The sequence below is a fragment of the Haliaeetus albicilla genome, chromosome 9 (assembly GCF_947461875.1).
Source record: "Haliaeetus albicilla chromosome 9, bHalAlb1.1, whole genome shotgun sequence".
In the NCBI taxonomy this organism is placed as follows: domain Eukaryota; kingdom Metazoa; phylum Chordata; class Aves; order Accipitriformes; family Accipitridae; genus Haliaeetus; species Haliaeetus albicilla.
This window is the reverse complement of record NC_091491.1, coordinates 39,472,695-39,491,880: the sequence shown is the minus strand read 5'-3', so window position 1 is coordinate 39,491,880 and position 19,186 is coordinate 39,472,695. Positions and strand designations below refer to the sequence as shown.

General features: G+C 38.5%; 1 protein-coding gene across 2 annotated transcripts; it reads right to left on the bottom strand.

Annotated features, from left to right (window-relative positions):
- Positions 1-5,880: 5,880 nt before the first annotated feature.
- On the bottom strand, positions 5,881-19,007 carry PDCD10 (programmed cell death 10). 2 transcript variants are annotated; one of them, XM_069792790.1, is made up of 8 exons: positions 18,857-19,007; positions 11,929-12,143; positions 11,195-11,248; positions 9,716-9,833; positions 8,943-9,069; positions 8,483-8,561; positions 8,084-8,166; positions 5,881-6,365 (listed from the first exon to the last, which is right to left on the bottom strand). In XM_069792790.1, the coding sequence occupies exons 2-8, from the start codon at positions 12,022-12,024 to the stop codon at positions 6,284-6,286; spliced, it is 639 nt and encodes a 212-aa protein (XP_069648891.1). In that variant the 5' UTR covers positions 12,025-12,143; positions 18,857-19,007; the 3' UTR covers positions 5,881-6,283. The 2 variants fall into 2 exon arrangements, with proteins under 2 accessions (XP_069648891.1, XP_069648892.1); XM_069792791.1 differs by lacking the exon at positions 18,857-19,007 and adding an exon at positions 18,597-18,619.
- Positions 19,008-19,186: the final 179 nt, after the last annotated feature.

Sequence of the window (19,186 nt, the reverse complement as noted above, 5' to 3'; positions counted from 1 at the left end):
TTATCAAATAGACATAGACAGGATTTCTTCTCCCATTACCTGCAGCAACCAAGGCTCTTTGTGAGGTTTCAGAGCAACTTGTGTCAAATTTGAGTTTGACAAAACTCGGATAAGCAGCATAGCTGCCCAAATACTAGTGCTGTGTTAACTGATCACAATTTGTCTACAGCTGTAGTGTCACATGCATGGGAATTTTCCTTAGACACAGTTATTGTAGAGGCTGTCTAGATTCAGAGGAAGCTTACAGCTAGGACTGAGTTTTGCTTCTTAACCTTCATAGGCAAGATTTATTATCCTTACTAGATTACATACTTGATAGGAATTTCCAATCTTCCATTCCAAACCACTTAAGAAAATTCTGTTTGTCACTCATTAAGGAGATGTAGAAAACCACACAAAATTATTAATACCACATGGCTACGCAAACAGCAGTGAAAAATGGTTACCACATTTTCCTCGATAAGCAAGGCAAAATCCTTCCAATTAACATTTTAATTAGAAAATTCACTTGCCATGAAAGTGCCCTGCATTTTCATAAAGGTTATAACTCAGTCTCCTTTCAAATTCTTCCACAGCATTTTTCACTGTGGCTCTATCAGAGATTAGATACCCAGCAGCAAAAAGGGAGTTTAAGTGAATTATATTTGTAGCTCATACTTTATTCTCTTTTCTTTAAAACTTCAGGCACTCAGGCTTCTATTTCACCCATCACTTGCCCTTGGAGACTAGTGCAGCTTTGGGGAAAAAAGCAATTACCTACTGTGAAAAAATCTAGTAGTTACAATTATGAAATAATAAAATGTCAAAGACATGTCTAATTTAGATAGAGGTTTTAAACTTTTTAGCTTAGTGAAATACTACAAAATATTCTCTAAAATCATTATATCTGTCAGGTACAATGACCCCTTTGACTGTGATACCAAATGCAAATTCACAAACATTTATACAGTGTATCTGAGTGTGCATTAGAAATCAGCAATTGAAAATCTATTTTGCTTACCTTGTCACCAATAATGGAATTACAGCACTAAGAAACACATTTCCTTCTTGAATACAGTTAGTAAGTAGAACGCTTTTGTCTCTAGGGCGAGAAGGGTTTAACATTCACGACGCTCAGTCTTTTGCTTCCGTTCCTCTTGGTGCTCACAAGTGTCACAGTCCCTGGTAGTCCCTACAAAAACAACTGAACTTCCCTCCACGGCCACCTTTGGTTACTGGTTAAAAAAGGAAGCACCTATGAATCTTTAATAGCAAGAACCAAATTCCAAAGGAACAGCAACAATAGCAAAGTCTAACCAAAGACAAACTTTTAACTGAAATTCTGACCCAACTAAACTTTACCCAACAATGCATGTTTTCTGGAATGGTAGACTCCTAACTTGCAAATTCTTACTGCATATGCTGCCAGGTAAAGTCTTACTAATCTTAACGCCACTTGACCTGTAATAAGAAGCACTGCAAGATGGCAAAAAAGGGGAAGAGATTAAACCCTTTATCACATAATTGTATACTCTGATAGTCCAGGTATCATTACCACAGTCCGAGCTTTCTATGTGTGCAATGCGGGCACAAACACTTCTCACACCTCAAATGTTCTGGCACTCCTCATCCTCACAACGGGCATTGGAAAAGCCACATACTTGCACAGGTCTTGAAAAAATAGCTGTGAAGACAACATGCAATATATGCTAAATTAGAGAATTACACATGATCGCCTAGGAATCAATCCTGGTGTAAACGCCTGGTGAAGAGCTTTTCTCCCACACGCTACACGAGCCCTTGGCACAACAACGTGGTGCCTACAGACCCTGCAGCACGCGCGTTCTGCATCCTGAGCTGTTACAGCAGCCACAGCTGGATGGGGGTGAAGAAGAACAAGGTGCACAATAAGAACTTAGTGGAGAAGATGTTTATGCCACGCAGCAAACAATTGCTATGCATTGTACCTAGTCAAAAGCATTTTGCATTGTCTCAGAAATCAAGCGCTGCATCTACAAAATCATAACCAAGCCGTGAGGCAGGAGAGGGACAGAGAATCTAAGAAGGGACATCACCTCCACAGAAATCTCTAGATGAGCCCAATCCTCCCCCTTCACCTTGGAGGCACCATGTCCAGTGAATTTTGTTGCAAAGTTCAAGTTTGTATTACAAGCACAAGAAAAAAAAACAAAACTGTTATATCAACCACAAAGGAGCAAATTTAGCATTGCCTAATACCTCTGCTCCTTTTAGAGAGAACCAAAAACTTGGGATTATGTATCTTTATAAAGCGAAGCCCGAGATGGTATACAATTCAGCCCAAAACCAAGTGAAGAGGAGGGGAAAAAGACCAATTGATTGTGGACAAGGTTAGTGAATTCTTCATCATAAATTAAATTTATGCAGCATGTTAAACTTGAATATTCGAAGGTGTTTTTTTTCCTTTCAGACTGTTTTAAAATGACATCTAGCAAGAGCAATGAGGACAAAGAAGCTGGCTTTAAAATAGAACTTGACAGATTTATGACCAACATTATCTGGTACTTTTTAACTTCTGCAACAGGAAGCCAAACTTGATGACCCAGGAGCATCTTTCCAGTCCTAATTTTTAGCACTAAGTTTGCTGCTAGGAAGTGGTTCTGTTCCTGAAGCATATTTCCTACTAGTCTCTTTTGAAAGCAACATCTGCCCAGAAGAGTATGAAGAAAACCAAAACAGTGGAGTGAAAAATGACGAAGTGAACAAATGCACCGAATCATTATGCAAAACTAGAAGAGTTCCCACACCTCACAAGCAGAAACTGCCTGCAATACCTTTTTCAGAGGCACTGGTTAGTCCTGCGGGAAGATGAGCCAGGCTGAGCGTGGCAAAGCAATATTCTCAAGCAGAACAGCCAGCGTCTACTCCAAAGGTAAGCGATAATCTCTGCTGTGCCAAATCCAGTTATGAGTATTGCACACATTAAGTTACATTTATTTTATCTCTCTTTCATAATGGAATAATCTAAAACTTAGATTTGTGACAAGGCTGAGATAGCCTTCTTTTCATTCCCCACCCAATTCAGAGAAGCGTATACAGACTCTTTGTAAAATAAAAAGATCAGATAACACCCGCAGAATAAACATGGCATGTCGTCCCTTGACATACAGTGAAAGATCTGAAAAGAACATTAAGAAGGAACACTTCAGTGGTAATCTAGATAAGACCACGTGAAAAGATAATGCTTAATCAAAGACTGATACTGTCTCATCTTACTGTCTGGATAAGTGGACACCAGAACACTGTCAAATTTCATACTTACCACTTTATATCAACTGAAGATAAAGCTTACACTGAGCGGGGCACCTGGCACATCTTACAAGACTTGTAAACAAAACTTTTTATCAGTATTAAAATGAGAAGCTTTTAACCAGAAATAAGTCAATCTAAGCTTTTCTTCATTTCTTTATAGGCTGAGGAAGATCAAAACAAGTGATTAAGACATTTCTTTGCTTCATTAACAAATATACAAAGTTTTATTTTATTAGATTAGTTTTCTGTATGTTAACATTATCATATCAATTATAACCCACATTCACAGCAGAAATTTTCTAATAGCATTTTCTAACACTAACTGCTGTATTAGAAATCCTTAAGAGAAACTTATCTTTAGCTACTCAGGTAACTTGAATAATAAAGTGCAAAACCACAATAAAATTTGACAGACATACGCTCCAGCTCATACTCAGTGGAAAATAAAGTTTGTAAGACCACTAGGTATGGATTCACTGCACACAATAGAAGAGTGTGACCTGAAGACATCAGTTTTCAAGTTTTCCCATTACCAGTCATTGATTACAATGAATAATTTTCCATTACTTTTAAGGGTAACAAAAAGAAATCACAATAAAATTACAAATAAAACAAAACATTGGCCAGACTACCTGAAGCTTAGCCCTATACTTGGTACCTTTGACCCAGTAAAGGTTTTCAGAAGAACTGATGAACAGGAACAGTTCATTTCTTAATAGCCTCTTTGATTTTAACTTCAAGGAATCAATTAGCAGGACATAACACAGCATTTTGTTTGGGACCCAAGTCATAATTTTTTACTTTTTTTTTTTTACTGCACCTGCAAACATAAACATGTTATCATTCAGCTAATGATTGCCAACACTAGCTACTGTCCCTCTCAATCCAAGAGGATAGAACAAAATAATCTCAGAATTTTATTGGAATTAAGTCCAATTCACGAAGTATAACCCAAGCTTGCATGTCTCTCCTTACAGCCACTGGTGCGGTCTCCCCAGTACTAAGCACTCTTTTCAAGACAAATGAAGTATCAGAAACTCTGGGTGCCTTTCCCTTTCTTCTGACTAATTAGTTTACATTAAGCCTGTTGGTGCTACCACTTAAGTTAACATCATCAACAAAGAAGACTACTTAACTTTTTTACTTACAGAATTCAAAGATGGAAATTAAGTATAACTCTAATTTAGTCACACTGCCTCCTTAGTAGCTGCTAACGTTGCTTCTCTTCTACCACTTTCCAAGAAAGGACAGGTTAGCATGCCAAGCTTTAATAAATAACAAAAAGTTTTAATTACAAACTGTATATGCATCCCTTTGTCATGTTACTAAGCTTGATTTACTAGTAAACACAACACACCACTGTCAAAACAAAAACCAGCCTGAACAGCAAGCTTTAAGGACCATGTCCTGTTTATAGCTTCATGTAACCAAGAAATTCACAACATACATTCCCAATAACTCATTTTTACATAATACTCTCCTTCACATTGTTGTATTTCACTACAGTCAGTGCTTTCATCAAAGAAACATTTCCACACACAAATATACAGCAGAACATCCAGTGCTATTTTGGAGGGCTGCAGATGGCATTTTCCCCTTTTAGATCATTTAAGCAGATAACCAAATTCAAAGACCCAGCTGTTGTACTCTGGGTAAGGCACTTGCCCCAAATGAGCAATACAGCACCAGGCCAGTGTGCAAGAAAAGTCTGAATGTACCTTTTCTTCATCATCTATACCTAAACAAGGAATAGTTCTGTAGCAATTGTGCTCTCTCAGTCTGAAGTGACCCTCCTGCAACAGCTTGTGCAGCTTTATAAACTGCTTCACATTCTTCCCTAAACTTACTAGTTATGGCCACATAAGTATTTTGAAAACTTTCAGATGTTTATTCTATAAAGACTCTATTTCAAAATAAAACTCAAGGTGCACTTCAAAGGAGCATGCAAAATATTCATTAGCACTTGTGAAATATAACCATGAAATCACAATGATAAAATTTTATCTGTCTATCGGCAGTTCTTAACCATCTACATAAACAAGTTATTTTTTTAATTGAGGTCTCACATGATTTCAGTCCCTGAAAAAAACAGAAAGTTGCCTTATGGCATGCATAGTATAGACATTACTAGTGCTACTTGGAAGAGTTCTATCTTCTCTCCCCTTCCCTCCCAAAAAAGTACCAATATAAAACCCAGTTATCTTAATTTTTTTAAATTCACCCTTTGCTGCATACTCAGCTGCATATATTTAAAGTAGTTCTCCGCTCAAAACCTTAGAATAATCTAGGAGTAAAAGCCTGTTAACTCACCACCAATAGAAGATTAACAAAGAAGTGAGATTTAGTTTCTATTAAAAACAAAAGCACATCTCACTTCTGGGGTTCTTCATTATTTTGTCAAAGACATTTTAATAGAATTATTCTGATGTTCTGGTCTAGCATTAGATCACAGACAAAATCTCAGTTTTAAGGAAAAACACGCATTTTATACGAATTTGAACTGCCAGTAGCTTTAAGCACCCAAATAATTTTAATTTTTCGATTTAAGAAATCTTCTGCAGTTCTAGAAAGATGAGTTACGCATTTTTGTTCACATACAAAAAGACAGTCTAACAGATGTAAACTATTTATTGAATATTTGCCACCAATATTGTTAAATACATAATCTTGCAGTTTTCCGCTTTCAAGTTAAAATGTCAGAAACAGAACACCAAATATTTACAATTCTTATAAGGAATGTTACATAATGACACATTAAGGCGTAAATTCTTTTGGCTTATAATTCTGAAAAGAATGATAATAGCAAAAAGTGATGCAAAATCTTCATTGTGAGATTATGATTAAGCTACAATGTTTTACAAAAATATGGTGTAAGATGGCAATAATCCCATTCAAAATCCTGCATTAGGCCCCTCAAGAGGGGCTGATAATTTATACAGTCAAAACTTTAAAATTTACATATAAAGGTACCCTATCCACCATTGAAAAGTACAACTCTCAACATATACAGTTTTCAGGCCACAGTTTTGAAGGTCTGGAGTATCAAGTTGGTTTGATGAATTAGTCGGTTGGCACTTATGAACACATTTATTGCCCTGTTAAAAGAGAAAGATACCACTTCAGACATTTTTAGAAATATGCCATTCAATAAATACAGCATTAAGTTTGGGCAACTAAATATACTGGCATCTAGGCTCTATGCAAATTGGAAGCATACTGATGTTCTACCATATCGTGATCTACCTGAATCTTACTGCTGGCAAACAGATAGACTTATTTGCATGGCTAATCCCAGAAAGACTATGTTTATTGGCAGGAACTTAAAGACTTGGGCTCTCAATCATCATTGACATTTCAATCATTTAATTCTGCGGTTTTAGCTAACTAAGAGAGAGACTAGAGCAGATGATTGTTAAACAACTGTTCTTTTGAAAGCTGAACACTTCATCCCCTAGTAATTTCAGCATTTGTGACTCCTTCCTCAAGAAACACTAAGCATGCGCACATGGAAGCAACATACTATTTTAGTTATCTTTTTGTTAAGAAAGAGGTGTGGGGTCACTGAGTTTTTCAGCTCAGTAATGACATCTGTGACTATTTTGTTTAGCGCTGTTACCTTCTGGTGGGAGCTGGGTATCTTATTCAACACACAGTTCAGACAGATTTAAATTACTTCTGATTTCCAGAAGGAAATACAAGCCTTACCTGGTATTTCTTGCAATATCAGTAATACCTAACAGACTTCAAGCTTACGCCCACAATACACAGCAAGCATTCACTTCACATAGAGCTAAACAAAGCTGGTCTCTTCCAGTATAGTTGGGGTATGTCTCAACACATCCAATCCTTTCCTCATTTTTTAGTCAAAAAGTTTTCTAATTAACTGCGACTGCTGAGACCTAGTTCATGTGAAAACTTATCTACACATCTGTTCAGTAATCATAAAGCTACCAAGGTCTAAAGTTCTCATTTTGGTATCATAACCAAACTTAGCCCCAATTTCAATAAGGGGGGAGGGGGGGTGGGGGAGAATGCTTTGGTAGAAACAAGGTAGTATTCACAGCTGGGCTCAAGACTTCCCTCTCCTTTATTAATGTACCATCCCCTGGGTGCTCTTACAGTCTTTGCCAAGCTCAACAAGACCAGACATGAAAGTTAGTTCTCATCTTTAAAACAGTAGCACATAGAACACTTTGGCACTGTCGAAATCTGAGAGGGATATAGTCTTCATCCAAAACAGTCTCTACAGTGAAATACAGAAGAACAGTGACTTAAAAACCCAAGGTGAGAACCTGAAAAAAGCCTCAGTTTGAAGGCTAAAATGTTCAAACATAAAAAGATTAATCAGCTGTGTAATTCCAAATACCGTGAAGTACTATAAGAAACTATAAAGAAAGGACAATAAAAATGTAAATCAAAGAAACACTGCACAGATGTTTAGTGTTTGCAAATGATACTTCAAATAGGTAGATTACTTTTTTCAATAAAGCATTCATAAGTTTTTGTCCTTGTATATACACTAAGAAAAACCACACAGGGCCATGAAATTTAACTTCACATATTCAAGTTCAAAGATAACACTGTACATGGGTGTTGTACAGTGGTGCAGTTTAGCAAACTTCCCTTTCCTCAAAGGCATACAAAAGGAATAAAAGTATTTTTAAAGCAGCCGTGATGGTCTGAGGACATAGGTGAGGAAAAAATTGGGCAAGTCCTGAAGAAGGCAGCTCACGCCCCAAAGCTTGCCCTATTTTCCCCTGTTAGTCAACAGGGCCTTTCATTATGTAAAGTGTTAGTACAAAAACATACTTACTTTCCATCTTTAAAATAAGTTTTCAGAGTATCACTGAAACTTTTGGAGTATTTTACAAACTCTTTCTTTTGGTGCTCAAGTGCCTAAGAAAACAAAAACACCAGGAGCAGAGTCTTAGTTCACATATTGTTGGGTACAGTGAGAATCTCGACATTAAACCGGTAAGAAAGTTGGCTAATGTTACATTAGGTATAGAAATTTTGATTTTTTTTTTTTTAGGAGACATGCAGAGAAATTGTCCTCTTCCTATAAAACTGGTGTGACCTAGCATACAACAATCCTGTTGTTAAAGTATTATGTCATTGACCAGTTAAGGTCTCCTACTCATCCTCTCATCAAAACAATATGCTTCCTCTTATACTATTAAAAATATTGTATAAAAAGAGTTACTGCACATACCCGCCGGTTCTGATATTGGTATTTCTTGAAGACATTATTTACTGTGTCAAGAAGTTCCTTTATTGCACTCGCGATGTCCCTATTTGGCAATAAAAAGATAGTTGTAATATCCTTAAGCTATTCTATTTAAATGTTGGAATTTAATCCCCTTCTAATAGTCAAATACTTCTTAAAACAGTCTCTACAGAATAAGCATCAGACAGGATGTAGCAAGACCAAATGCAAAGAGCTAGACCAGTGACATGGGAATTCAAACTAGGAATCAGCAAGTTAAGTTCAGTCTAGTACCGTGGGGCTCTCATTAAAAATCCTCAACTCTGTCCGCCCATTTATAAGCAAGGATCAGGCTCCTTTCCAATGGGAACAGTGTTGTTAGCATACCCTACAGCATTTGAACATTCAGATTTAAATAAAAAGTTTGACAACTCAATCTGCAGAAAAATACATATACAATACTTACTTGATTGTCTGAAGAAACCTCACTCTGTCATTGATCTCATCAGGAATCTTACTAAGAATCTGTTTAAGTGCTCGTGCCTTTTCATTAAGATCTTGGAATTCTGGTTCTGGTCTTTCAATCATATACTCTAACAGGAAGAACATATTTAAAGATACCATTAGTTTTTCCTCAAGTCTCTAGTGACAGCTAAAAACACTACTTCCAAGTGCAGCAGTATTGCAATGTTACATTTAAAGGCGAACAGCAGAAAAATAGCCATGAGCAGAAAAATGCAATACGCTCTGCATCAATAGAAACAGAGTACAACATAATCTTTGTTATTGCAAGTTGGAAAAAGAGCCCATCTTTCTTTAAGTGAGACACTGAAGACACTATACTAATCAAATGCAGTATTAAAATAACTTAAAGCCTACTTCTCTGACAGTGTAACTACTGCTTTTACTTTGAAGCAGAGAAAAGGAAGGTGAATATTATACTCCATATATGCTTTTTTCTGGTTTTTAGTATTGCAAAAGGTTAACTATGCACCCACATAAACATAATTCTAAACATTAATTTTCTTTCTCTTATTATTCAAGTATGTTATTTAGGGAGATTTAACTTCTCCAAAAGAGGTATTCAGAAAATACAAACATTATTCTACCATGCTGAAGAAAAAAATCTCTATTAAGAAACAAATAACCTCTTCTGAAAATAGGCATAGAGAAAAGCATGTTCCTAGTTAACAGTGTAATTAAAACCACACTTATTCAACATAAGAGGTAAGATATTACCTTCTACATCATCAGCCGCCATACGCAGAAGAGACTCTGTGAAGTTCACATCCACACTTTTTTTCTCCAGAATTTTCATAATGATGTCCTGTGTAAGACCTGGATTTTCTTTTTCAGCCTGTATGGCAAAGAAAATTTTTATTCTTAAATATGCAAGACATATTTGCAAGCACAAAGGCCGATTTTCATGTAACTTGCTTCATATACTGCAGGAGTTTTGCTAGAAACTTTAAAAGTCTAATGGCTTTAAACTAGCAGATTACATTGAAAACCATTCTTCCACTACAACATCCATTTTTCTTGGATTACGCGAGTGGTTCTGTATAAACAACTTTTCAAATAAGCCTTTCCACTCATTTTAACTTGAGTAAGAAAGTTTTCCATGAAATTCTATATTTTTTTATATTTCCATAAACATTAAGCTTTGAGACAAAGATATTGTATCCATTGGGATCTAATTCACTCAAACACAGGTGCTACTCCCCCGTCTTCCACATGACATTTTATAAATGTGCCTCTTATGAATCACATCATATGCTCAAACATCATCTTGGAATTGCTTCTTCAAAGAAAACAAAAACAAACACAAACCACCACCCCCCCCCCAACCACCCTTTTGATTGATGACATATTTAAGTAAAGCTAGACTAACACTGGAGGTATTCACACTATCTATGTTGCTATCAAAAAATTATGCTGTGTTGAATGAGGGTGTGTTGTCTTTTTTAGCTAGCACTACCATTTCTACCAATATCTCAATTTGTACATTATTTGCGTTCAGCTTAGCTCCTTATCACCAGTCATAAAAACATTTAACTTGTACAAGCTCTAGTTAAGACTTAAGACTGTCTGGGTACACTCAGATTTAAGTGTAGAAACAGGGAAGTATTACTTAGTTGCATAGCTCACATGTTAAGGTATGTCACGTCTACAATTATTTTTGTTTAAAGAATTTTAAAAAATAAAGGAATATGTGTATTTTCATTCTCCAGGAATATAACAGAAAAGTTAGAAGAATCTTTTTTTTCCATTTACTGCTGGATACAAACACAAACACTGAACTTATCCTCAGCCACAAAAAAATCCCATTACCATTCACTTTGTAAACCATTTCCAAAGTCTGTTACATGCCTATTTCTCATGAGCACCTATTCTACATAATCTTGTCATATTTAGACTAAGTTTATTATCTTATTACCTTCACTGATGATTCTTCATTTAAGCTTTTGTACTATATGGACAAGACAAGATTCTGCGTGTTTAAAATTGCTCAATACACTTGTATCATTCAGATTTCTACTCATAACATTTGCAGACATCTCAAACTTACAGTCCATGCAATTGTTCACTTTCCTTTTAGACTATTGGATTAAGGATGCAGTCTTCAAACACAAAGACACAAAGAAACACAACAGCTGGCTTTTTAGCTTCATCATATATGGTTTACCTTTTAATTCTTCAATACAAGTTACTTCTCACCTTAATAAAAGCTGCTCTCAGTGTCTGAGCTGCAGATAGATTTACTCTTTCTAGCTGCAAAAAAATGTTCAGAATTATTAGCAATTCTAATGTTATCAGAACAAAACAATTGAAGTACTCATGCCTTGCTTTATATAGCATAATGAAAAAAGGAATTGATAGCAGCATTCAAAATTACTGGTCTCGTTTGAGGGAGAGATAGTATAAAGTTTAATCCCAAAGGAAAGACTTCCCCTCAAAATAAAAAACATAAAAATCAAACATGACACTGGACAGATTTTGCATTTATCCAGCCTACAGCAGAAGCCTGAAAGAAGCTTTTGAGAACATCTTGACAATCTCCGATACTCGCAGAAAAACAAATATCCTATTAAATTATAACCATTAGCAGTAAAACTGAAATGTATCAAGCTGTTCACAGGTACATGTTCAACTGTACATTACTTCCTGCCATAGAATGCCAGACCTAGCATTTTTGTGAAAATCCTCCGTAAAATGTAAAAAAAAAAAAAAAAAAAAAAAAAAAGATCAGGGCCATGACAACTAGCAGTCTTTGACAACCATGATATTGTACTCGTGGAAAGAAGGGTAAAACAATGAAGGGTAAAACAACGCACAGAAAGAAGATGGTGTTAGACGCAAAGCTTTCCCAATCAAGATGAGCAACCTGTTACTGTGATCATATTTCCCAATGTAAAGGGGATTATTACATTCTAAAGCAAAATGTAGCTTACCTCATTAAAGACAGGGTACATAACAGCATAGAGAGGCATGGAAACCATAGAAGTGGTCTCTGCTTCATTCTTCATCTCTTCCATTGTCATCCTCATTCAAAGACCCACTTTTCAAGGAAAACACTATAGAAGCAAAAAACTCCTCATTCACTGAAATGTTTCTTCTTTTTCCTCGTTGTGCAAGAATACTTGAAGAACTTGAAAAATATATCGTCCTTAGGTTGTGCGAGAAAAAAAACAAACACAAACACACACAATTATGAATGCTCGTGACTGACAGGTTCTAAAAATGAAAAGGCACAGAACAATGTTAGTTTGTTACTGCCTAGAAACTAGAAATTATTTATGACATGAGTTAATATGGAATGACTACTTCATGTAACTTAAAACCCTAACTGAAATCTATTACATGAACAGATATTTTAAAGACTAAGGTACTACCAAAAAAATTTTACTTGAAGTTATTATGGAATTAATTTTCCTGAAAGAAGGGATTTTATTTGATATGTATTACAAAAATCTTGCCACCACTAGTAAGCAGCAGCATAAGATTCCCGACAACTCCTGTACAGAAAAAGCTTGAAAAGCGTTACATGCTGTAAACCCAAAACCCATACAAATGCATTATGACAATTAACATTAAGACTACATATAAATATTCCATATTTTCATATACGCATCAAGCTGTGATTCTGCCGGAGATCAGTGCCTACTTTCTACCCATTTGAATTCCAAATACTGCATCTTCAGTTTTACATAAGCAAAAATCTTAAGTCATGTTTCCACTCAGGGTGTGTCAACAGCTATGTTAACTCAATGGAAAATTATTGTTCCAGTAACTGAACCTAGGTTTTGGAATTTCTCCACCCAGACCAGCTCATCGTATCCAACACGGAGAGATCATTGCTTAGACCCAGAAATTATGTGGAAAAGAAAAAAGGTCACCGCACAGTTCATAAGAAATCCTTGTTACAGCCTGCTAAATTTTCTGTTCATAAGATATTTTAAAAATATTTATACAACATAATTGAGTTTAAAAGACCTAAAGGCCAAGTTAGGAATAAAGATACACAGAAAGATATTAACGGTTTTAATTTTTAGATTTGCTTGCTGTATTTAATGCACTAGAGGAGTTTTCTTCCTCCTCCTAAGCTTCAGACATCAGGCATTTGTATGTTCGTGTACTGATTTTACTGATATTTTAGTAAGAAGTAAAAAAAGTGAAATTTTTAAGAAACAGCAGAAGCTACTACAGTAATCAATATCACTTCCCAATAGTTTGAACAGGTTAAAAAATGCTCAGATATTTCTTCAAGCTGTATTTCTCCTTATGCTCTGCACTGGCTAAAAAAATCTTCAGGCTCTTTAAATAGAAGAACAGATATTCTTTTTTGCCCAGGGCAGATATAGTAGTTTAGCTATAATTATACAAGTGAAATTTGTTATTGATTACAGTAAGCACAGAGAAGAACTTGGATGACTACAACTACCATGCATGTCTGAGTATGTGATTAGGCAGTATGAACATATCCAAAAGTGAGAAAAGTGAAGAACTGGTCACACCACAGAAACAGCCAACAGCTAAAACATGATTTGAAGAAAAACTAAACATGACTATAATAACAAGCAACAGCTCTTTATACAAGTCTTCTGATATGGACTGCTTATTGCAAAATCTCATCTTTGTTTCTCTTACTGTTCCAACCCTTCAACATGACATACACAAGCAGATTCCTATAACCACAGAACAGGATTACTGAGACTTTAAAAAGGGGACTGTATAGATGAGAGACGTGCACGTGGATGGAATGGCAAAAATCAGGACTCTCACATTTTTATCACCTACCTGTAGATATTTTACAGCTGTCAAGAACATGGAAGAATACAAGTGAATATTTATCATTCCTCAAAAAGTTGAATATCTTTAAAGAACTTGTTTCAGAGTTACATAAATTCATGCAAGGTCTACTGAAGTGGGGGGGAAGGGAACATGTCTGAACAAGTTTTCAGTCACAACTGCAAGTACAAGCTGCCTCATTTATTATACATGCATATTCCCTGCACTAAGACTCTGGCACGTAAGGGGCAGAGTGGATGGCGAGCTGTTTGTTTTACTGCTTAATTCTGCGTTTTTGGAAGTTCAGTAAAAATATATACTCACGCAAGATACTACACTAACAAGCAACACTGAACACAACATTCACAGATTAATTTACTGCAAGTTTTTATCTAGGAGTACTGTATTCTCAACAAGAGTAAGTTTCTAAAACAGCGAAATCGGGTCATTGAACATTGTTCTAGTCTACCCGAAAGATTTCTGATCATAGGAAGAAGGGCAAAAAAGGACAAAATAACCATCAGCTATAATTACTTTGTTTTTATGGGTTAGCAGTATCCACAAAGAAAAGGAAATACTAACTGAAATGATGGATTTTTATGGTGATGAACACCTACACTGCGGACTACCATGAAGAACTCGTTTTCTTCTGAAGAGCCATAAGCTATTGTTACTAATCCATGGTACAGTTAAACCCCCCATATAAAAACAATTATACACCATCTATTACCTCTCTACCAGACACTGACATACTTCAAACAAAATACAAAACCTTGGATTTACATTAACACAAAGGATACAACTGTTGCAACTGAAGACAAGGGGTAGATTTAAATATACACGCACACAAGAAATACATGAGAACATCAAATATTTTTGTTGCCAACATATGAAAAGAAATATATTCAATATATCACACTGGTCGTTCATGACTGCAGAAACCTTCCCATGTTCCAGAAGATAAACTAGGTAGTGTAATGCTGTTATGCAGGTATCTGACTGCTAATGTTGCCATGCTATTTGTCTTTGCGGCTAGGGATCAACCTCTCCACATCTTTCAGATGCAACTTAGATGCACTGCAGTCTCTGCTAGTGTTAAACAGCAGGGATAAAAATCTTCACAAAAAAACCCCCACGTTTATTTGCATTACAGAAAGATAGTTTGTCATAGCTGCACTAAACCACATACAAGTGCTTTTGAAGAAGGCCTCAATCCTGATTATGGACCAAATCCCCATGAAAACTGAAGTTTCTGTTCTGTTATTCAGATCAATTATTAGGAAGTCCACTAGCCTTCAAAAGTCTACTGGCCTGACTAAACCCGAAGTTTAATGCCCATTATCATGCAGCAACTAGGAACTTTCAGTATTTCTTTTGGTATGTGATCAAAAGCAGCCATCTGCATCACTGCCAAGCTTTATGACAACACTGTCTTCTAAAAGCTTAACTTCAGTTCACTACAATCTCAAGAGAGTCTTTTATGTGAGACAAGCTTACCCTAGTTTCATCTGCCAATTGTTTTTTTGCATTCTCAAAAAAAAGACAGAATAAGATTCCATGAGAAGGTGATCTATTAGAACAGCACAATGTAGTTGTGCTGTGCAGAAAATCCTGGCAAATTGCTGTAAGATGCAAGAAAGATGTTACTCTGCTGGCAAACTTGTTAATTGGTCTGAGGGGGAAGACAAGGTGAAGATAGTAGGTTACTGTCAAATATTAATCTGCATGCAAGTCTGATCTTTTTTTCTTACAGTGATCCCACAAATTCAAATCTGTGTATGTGCAATTACAATCATGCATCCTGCTACACCAGATGAAATCAACCGTCGGAGAGAATGTACAGAATGATACAGGGAATTTAAAGAGAATCTAAGTTTGAAAACTATGCTAAGATGCCAGTTAATGCAATCCTGGCTGCTCAGTCTTAAACCATCGAACTCATCAAGCTGTATTCCGAGAGGTACTAACGTAGAGTATATACTGTCAGTATAAATCTTAGATTCTAACCTTTAAGTTCCAGCACTAAAATATTATCCCAGCTATTCAGCAAACACTGAGAGAACCGGTACATTTTAGATGAGGAACAAATTTGGAAGGATTCTTTGATAGACCTATTCCCCCATATCCATCCAATGACATTTTAAATCACTCAACTGAACTTTATCAGAAAAAAAACTACGTTAAGATAAACTTCCTGTAAGCCAAAAAGGGTAAATAGCAAAACCTACCACACACTTCCCAAAACTACGGTTATCAGTGTCTAAGGTGATAATTTGCTTTCTCTAATCCGTGTCATTTACTGACAGACTTTTGGTCACGCACTAAAATCAAGTGGCATAACTGCAGAGCTACTTAAGAATATAATCATCACAGTATCACTACAGAGTGCAGTAATCTTGCCCAAACCCACATCTGCTCATTGGCCAGTGTGAAAACAAGCAAGGTACCCATGAAAGAAAGGTGGTGGTTTAACACTATCTTTTCAAACAGTGTTTGAAGAGAAGAGAGTCTCACGATTTCAACAGAAACATTGGCTATCAATTGGCAGGATTTCAATCTTCAGTTAGGTCATCAGTAGATCTACCTATGGCGCTGAGGTTGTCTCTATTCCCTGCCCCAGGCTCCACCTACCTTAGATCTGGAAAACTTTAAGCACCTCGACATTAATACTCTTTTTTAGAAAAGTACTAAAGAGGAACAAGGCCCGAGGCAGTGATCTACCAGAATGATTATTTCAATGGTTGGCTTCTAGCAAAAATTACAGTTCTATTCCTGCTAGAAAAAAGGCTATCCTTACTGCCAAGAAGGTCTGCTCCACTTTTTGCAGTGAGGATTCAGAAGAGGTTTTACCTTTCACCTGATTCAAGACCCCTGAGTTACCAGAAAAACTAATTTAAGTTCAGAAGAAAGAGTGGGGGAAGGGAAATAGCAGCATGAATTCTACCCTGAATTCAGAGGCAAAGAGCTTGGCTCCTATTTGTAAGATCAATGTGCATGGGAGGAGGGAGTTTAGGTAATTTACTAATTACAGTTGCAAATTTCACAGAAGAAAAGAAATTGCAGAGTATGCCCTTTTAACTACACACATACCCCACGCATAGCTTGGTAACTAATTTTCCCTTATTAATGGTCACTTAAAAGAAATAAAAAACCCACACTCCTTTTCCTTGTCAGATGGTAACTTACCTGCCAGCACTGTATTTCAATTATAGATGGCAATTATTTCCCACTGTATAACTTAGGCTACATGGTACAAAGTTTAAAGGCTTTGTGCTTCAGATACAGAACTACTTTCCTTCTTTTTTTAAAACTGAGATGACTTTATGGCAGCATGGTTGAATTTGCTGGAATTGGCATACAGATCAACTGTTATGATAACAACCTCCATATTTTAAAATCAGTAAAGATAACAAGAAACTTAAAAAAAGGTACTCTACTGCACTGATTCCATATTCTACTAACTCTTACACCCAGCAGTTTCACTGAAGAGTTAATAAAAGGAATGTCACCACAAAAGAGCACTGAAGTTTTAAAAGTATCTTTAAATGCCTCTCTCTAGAATAGAGATATGCAGTTTTCAAACACCTCCATACACATATAATAGCCACTTACAGTTGAGTTCACTCTGACAAAGCATAAACTGCTTATGCATTTTATTAATGGAAGAGCAATCCGTATGACTAATTCGTAAATCACACAAACTTGCAATAAATCCAAGATGTCTATTTTTAGAATCGTATCAACTTAAAAAAACAAAATCCAGGCTTGCTCTGAAGTCAGGCTTACAATTAGTTCACATTCTTTCGCAGTGCTGAACTTCAAAATGGAAGTGATTTAGTCTGTTCTAATACACCCAGCTCTTGTGCCTGCCTAGCGCATGAGAAACTATAGCCTCCTGCACTGCGCCCCAGTTTCACTAGTTAGCAACATTAAAATCATTATACAGTATAACTGAAACGGGTCACGGCTCTTAGCATATATAATCACAACAACGCAGCCCTGTTTCTTTTTTTCCTCTTTGGGAATGTGAAAGTAAAGCTATTACTCTATCAAACGCTAACAGGTAATTCACAGTTTCAAACATACAAACGCATCCAACGAGTAAACAAATACCAAAGGGCAATTAGTTCCTCTGATAACAGGAACAGCACAAACCTGGCCCAGGCTTTCAGCCATCTACCGGTGCCCCAGCATGTGCAAGCTACAGGAAAGGAACCAACCCAACTCACCAGTTCAGTGAGCAGCTTAATGGGACACCCAAGCACTGAACGTCTCCCCAGACTGCTCGGTTACCGAGCCGAGCACAGCCCGGGTTCCCCGCCGTCCCTGCCCGGCACTCTCGCTGTCCGCCGCGGAGCGGGGCGGCCCTGGAGCCGCCAGGTTTGCGGGAAGGAGCCGAGATGTTTTTTCTCTCTCCTCCACCTGAGAGGGCACTGACCGGGCCGCCGGAGCTCACCGCAGCCACCTGACAGCGCTCCGCTCCGACCTTCGGACGAGCTAAAAATAATAACACATCCGGGCCTACGCTTCCCAGGGCCGGCCGGCCCTCCCGAGGCGGCCCAGGCCGAGGGGCCTCAAGCCGGGGAGCCCCCCCACCACCGCCTCCCCGTTCCACCCCCGGAGAGGGAAAGGCCCCAAACCACCGGCGGGGGAACGGCGGGTCGCGGGAAGGACGGAGAGAAGGACAAGCCCTCTCCCCGCCGCGCTCCAGCCTCGGGGAGAGAAGTAAACGGGTCAGACGCCCGGCAGGGCCGGACCCTCTCCCCGGCGGGGAGGCGAAGGGACACTCTCCGCCTTTTCCTCACACGGCGAGGCCCGAGGCCGCGCTCACCTGCGGCGGGACCTACCGGCGGTCCCTGCCCTGCCCTGCCCTCCTCCCCGCCGCCCCCCAGGCCAGGCCCCGATGCTGGAAAGAGTTTTACGCTTCTAACGCGGCGCAGCCCCGAAGGGCGAGACAGGCCCTGCGCAAACACACTAGCGGGCACCACCCCCCCCACTCTCCCCTCACCGCCTCCTCCAAACGCGGCCGCTCCTCCGCGGGCACACGCCGAGAAGGGAAAGCCGGCGGCGAGGCACGGCATAGCACCTCACCTCGCCTCCCCCCGACCCACGGAGCCCTCGAGTGGGCTTACACCGCCGCGCAGGAAGCGCCTGCGAGAAGGAGGAGGAGAAGGAGGAAGCGTCCGCCGCTGTTACCACACACCAGGCGTTGTCCGGAACTAACCGGCGGCCGCGCGGGCCCCTGGGCTCTGTAGTCCGCCGCCCGCGGACTACAAGCCCCACAATGCCACGCGGCACGCGGGGGGGCGGAGACAGGGACGGGATGGGGAGGGGGGGAGAAGGAGGCGGGAGGGCCCAATCGGAGCGCGGGGCCGGGTGGAGGAGGGGGCGGAGCCTCGGCGGGGCGGGGCGGGGCGGTGA

Excerpts from the sequence above, each read along its gene's own strand:
- PDCD10 (XM_069792790.1), bottom strand. The coding sequence starts at position 12,024 with ATGAGGATGACAATGGAAGAGATGAAGAATGAAGCAGAGACCACTTCT. Across the intron at positions 9,070-9,715 it reads GGCGGCTGATGATGTAGAAG|AGTATATGATTGAAAGACCA; the intron begins GTAATATCTTAC and ends TCTTCCTGTTAG. Across the intron at positions 8,562-8,942 it reads AGGTTTCTTCAGACAATCAA|GGACATCGCGAGTGCAATAA; the intron begins GTAAGTATTGTA and ends ATTGCCAAATAG.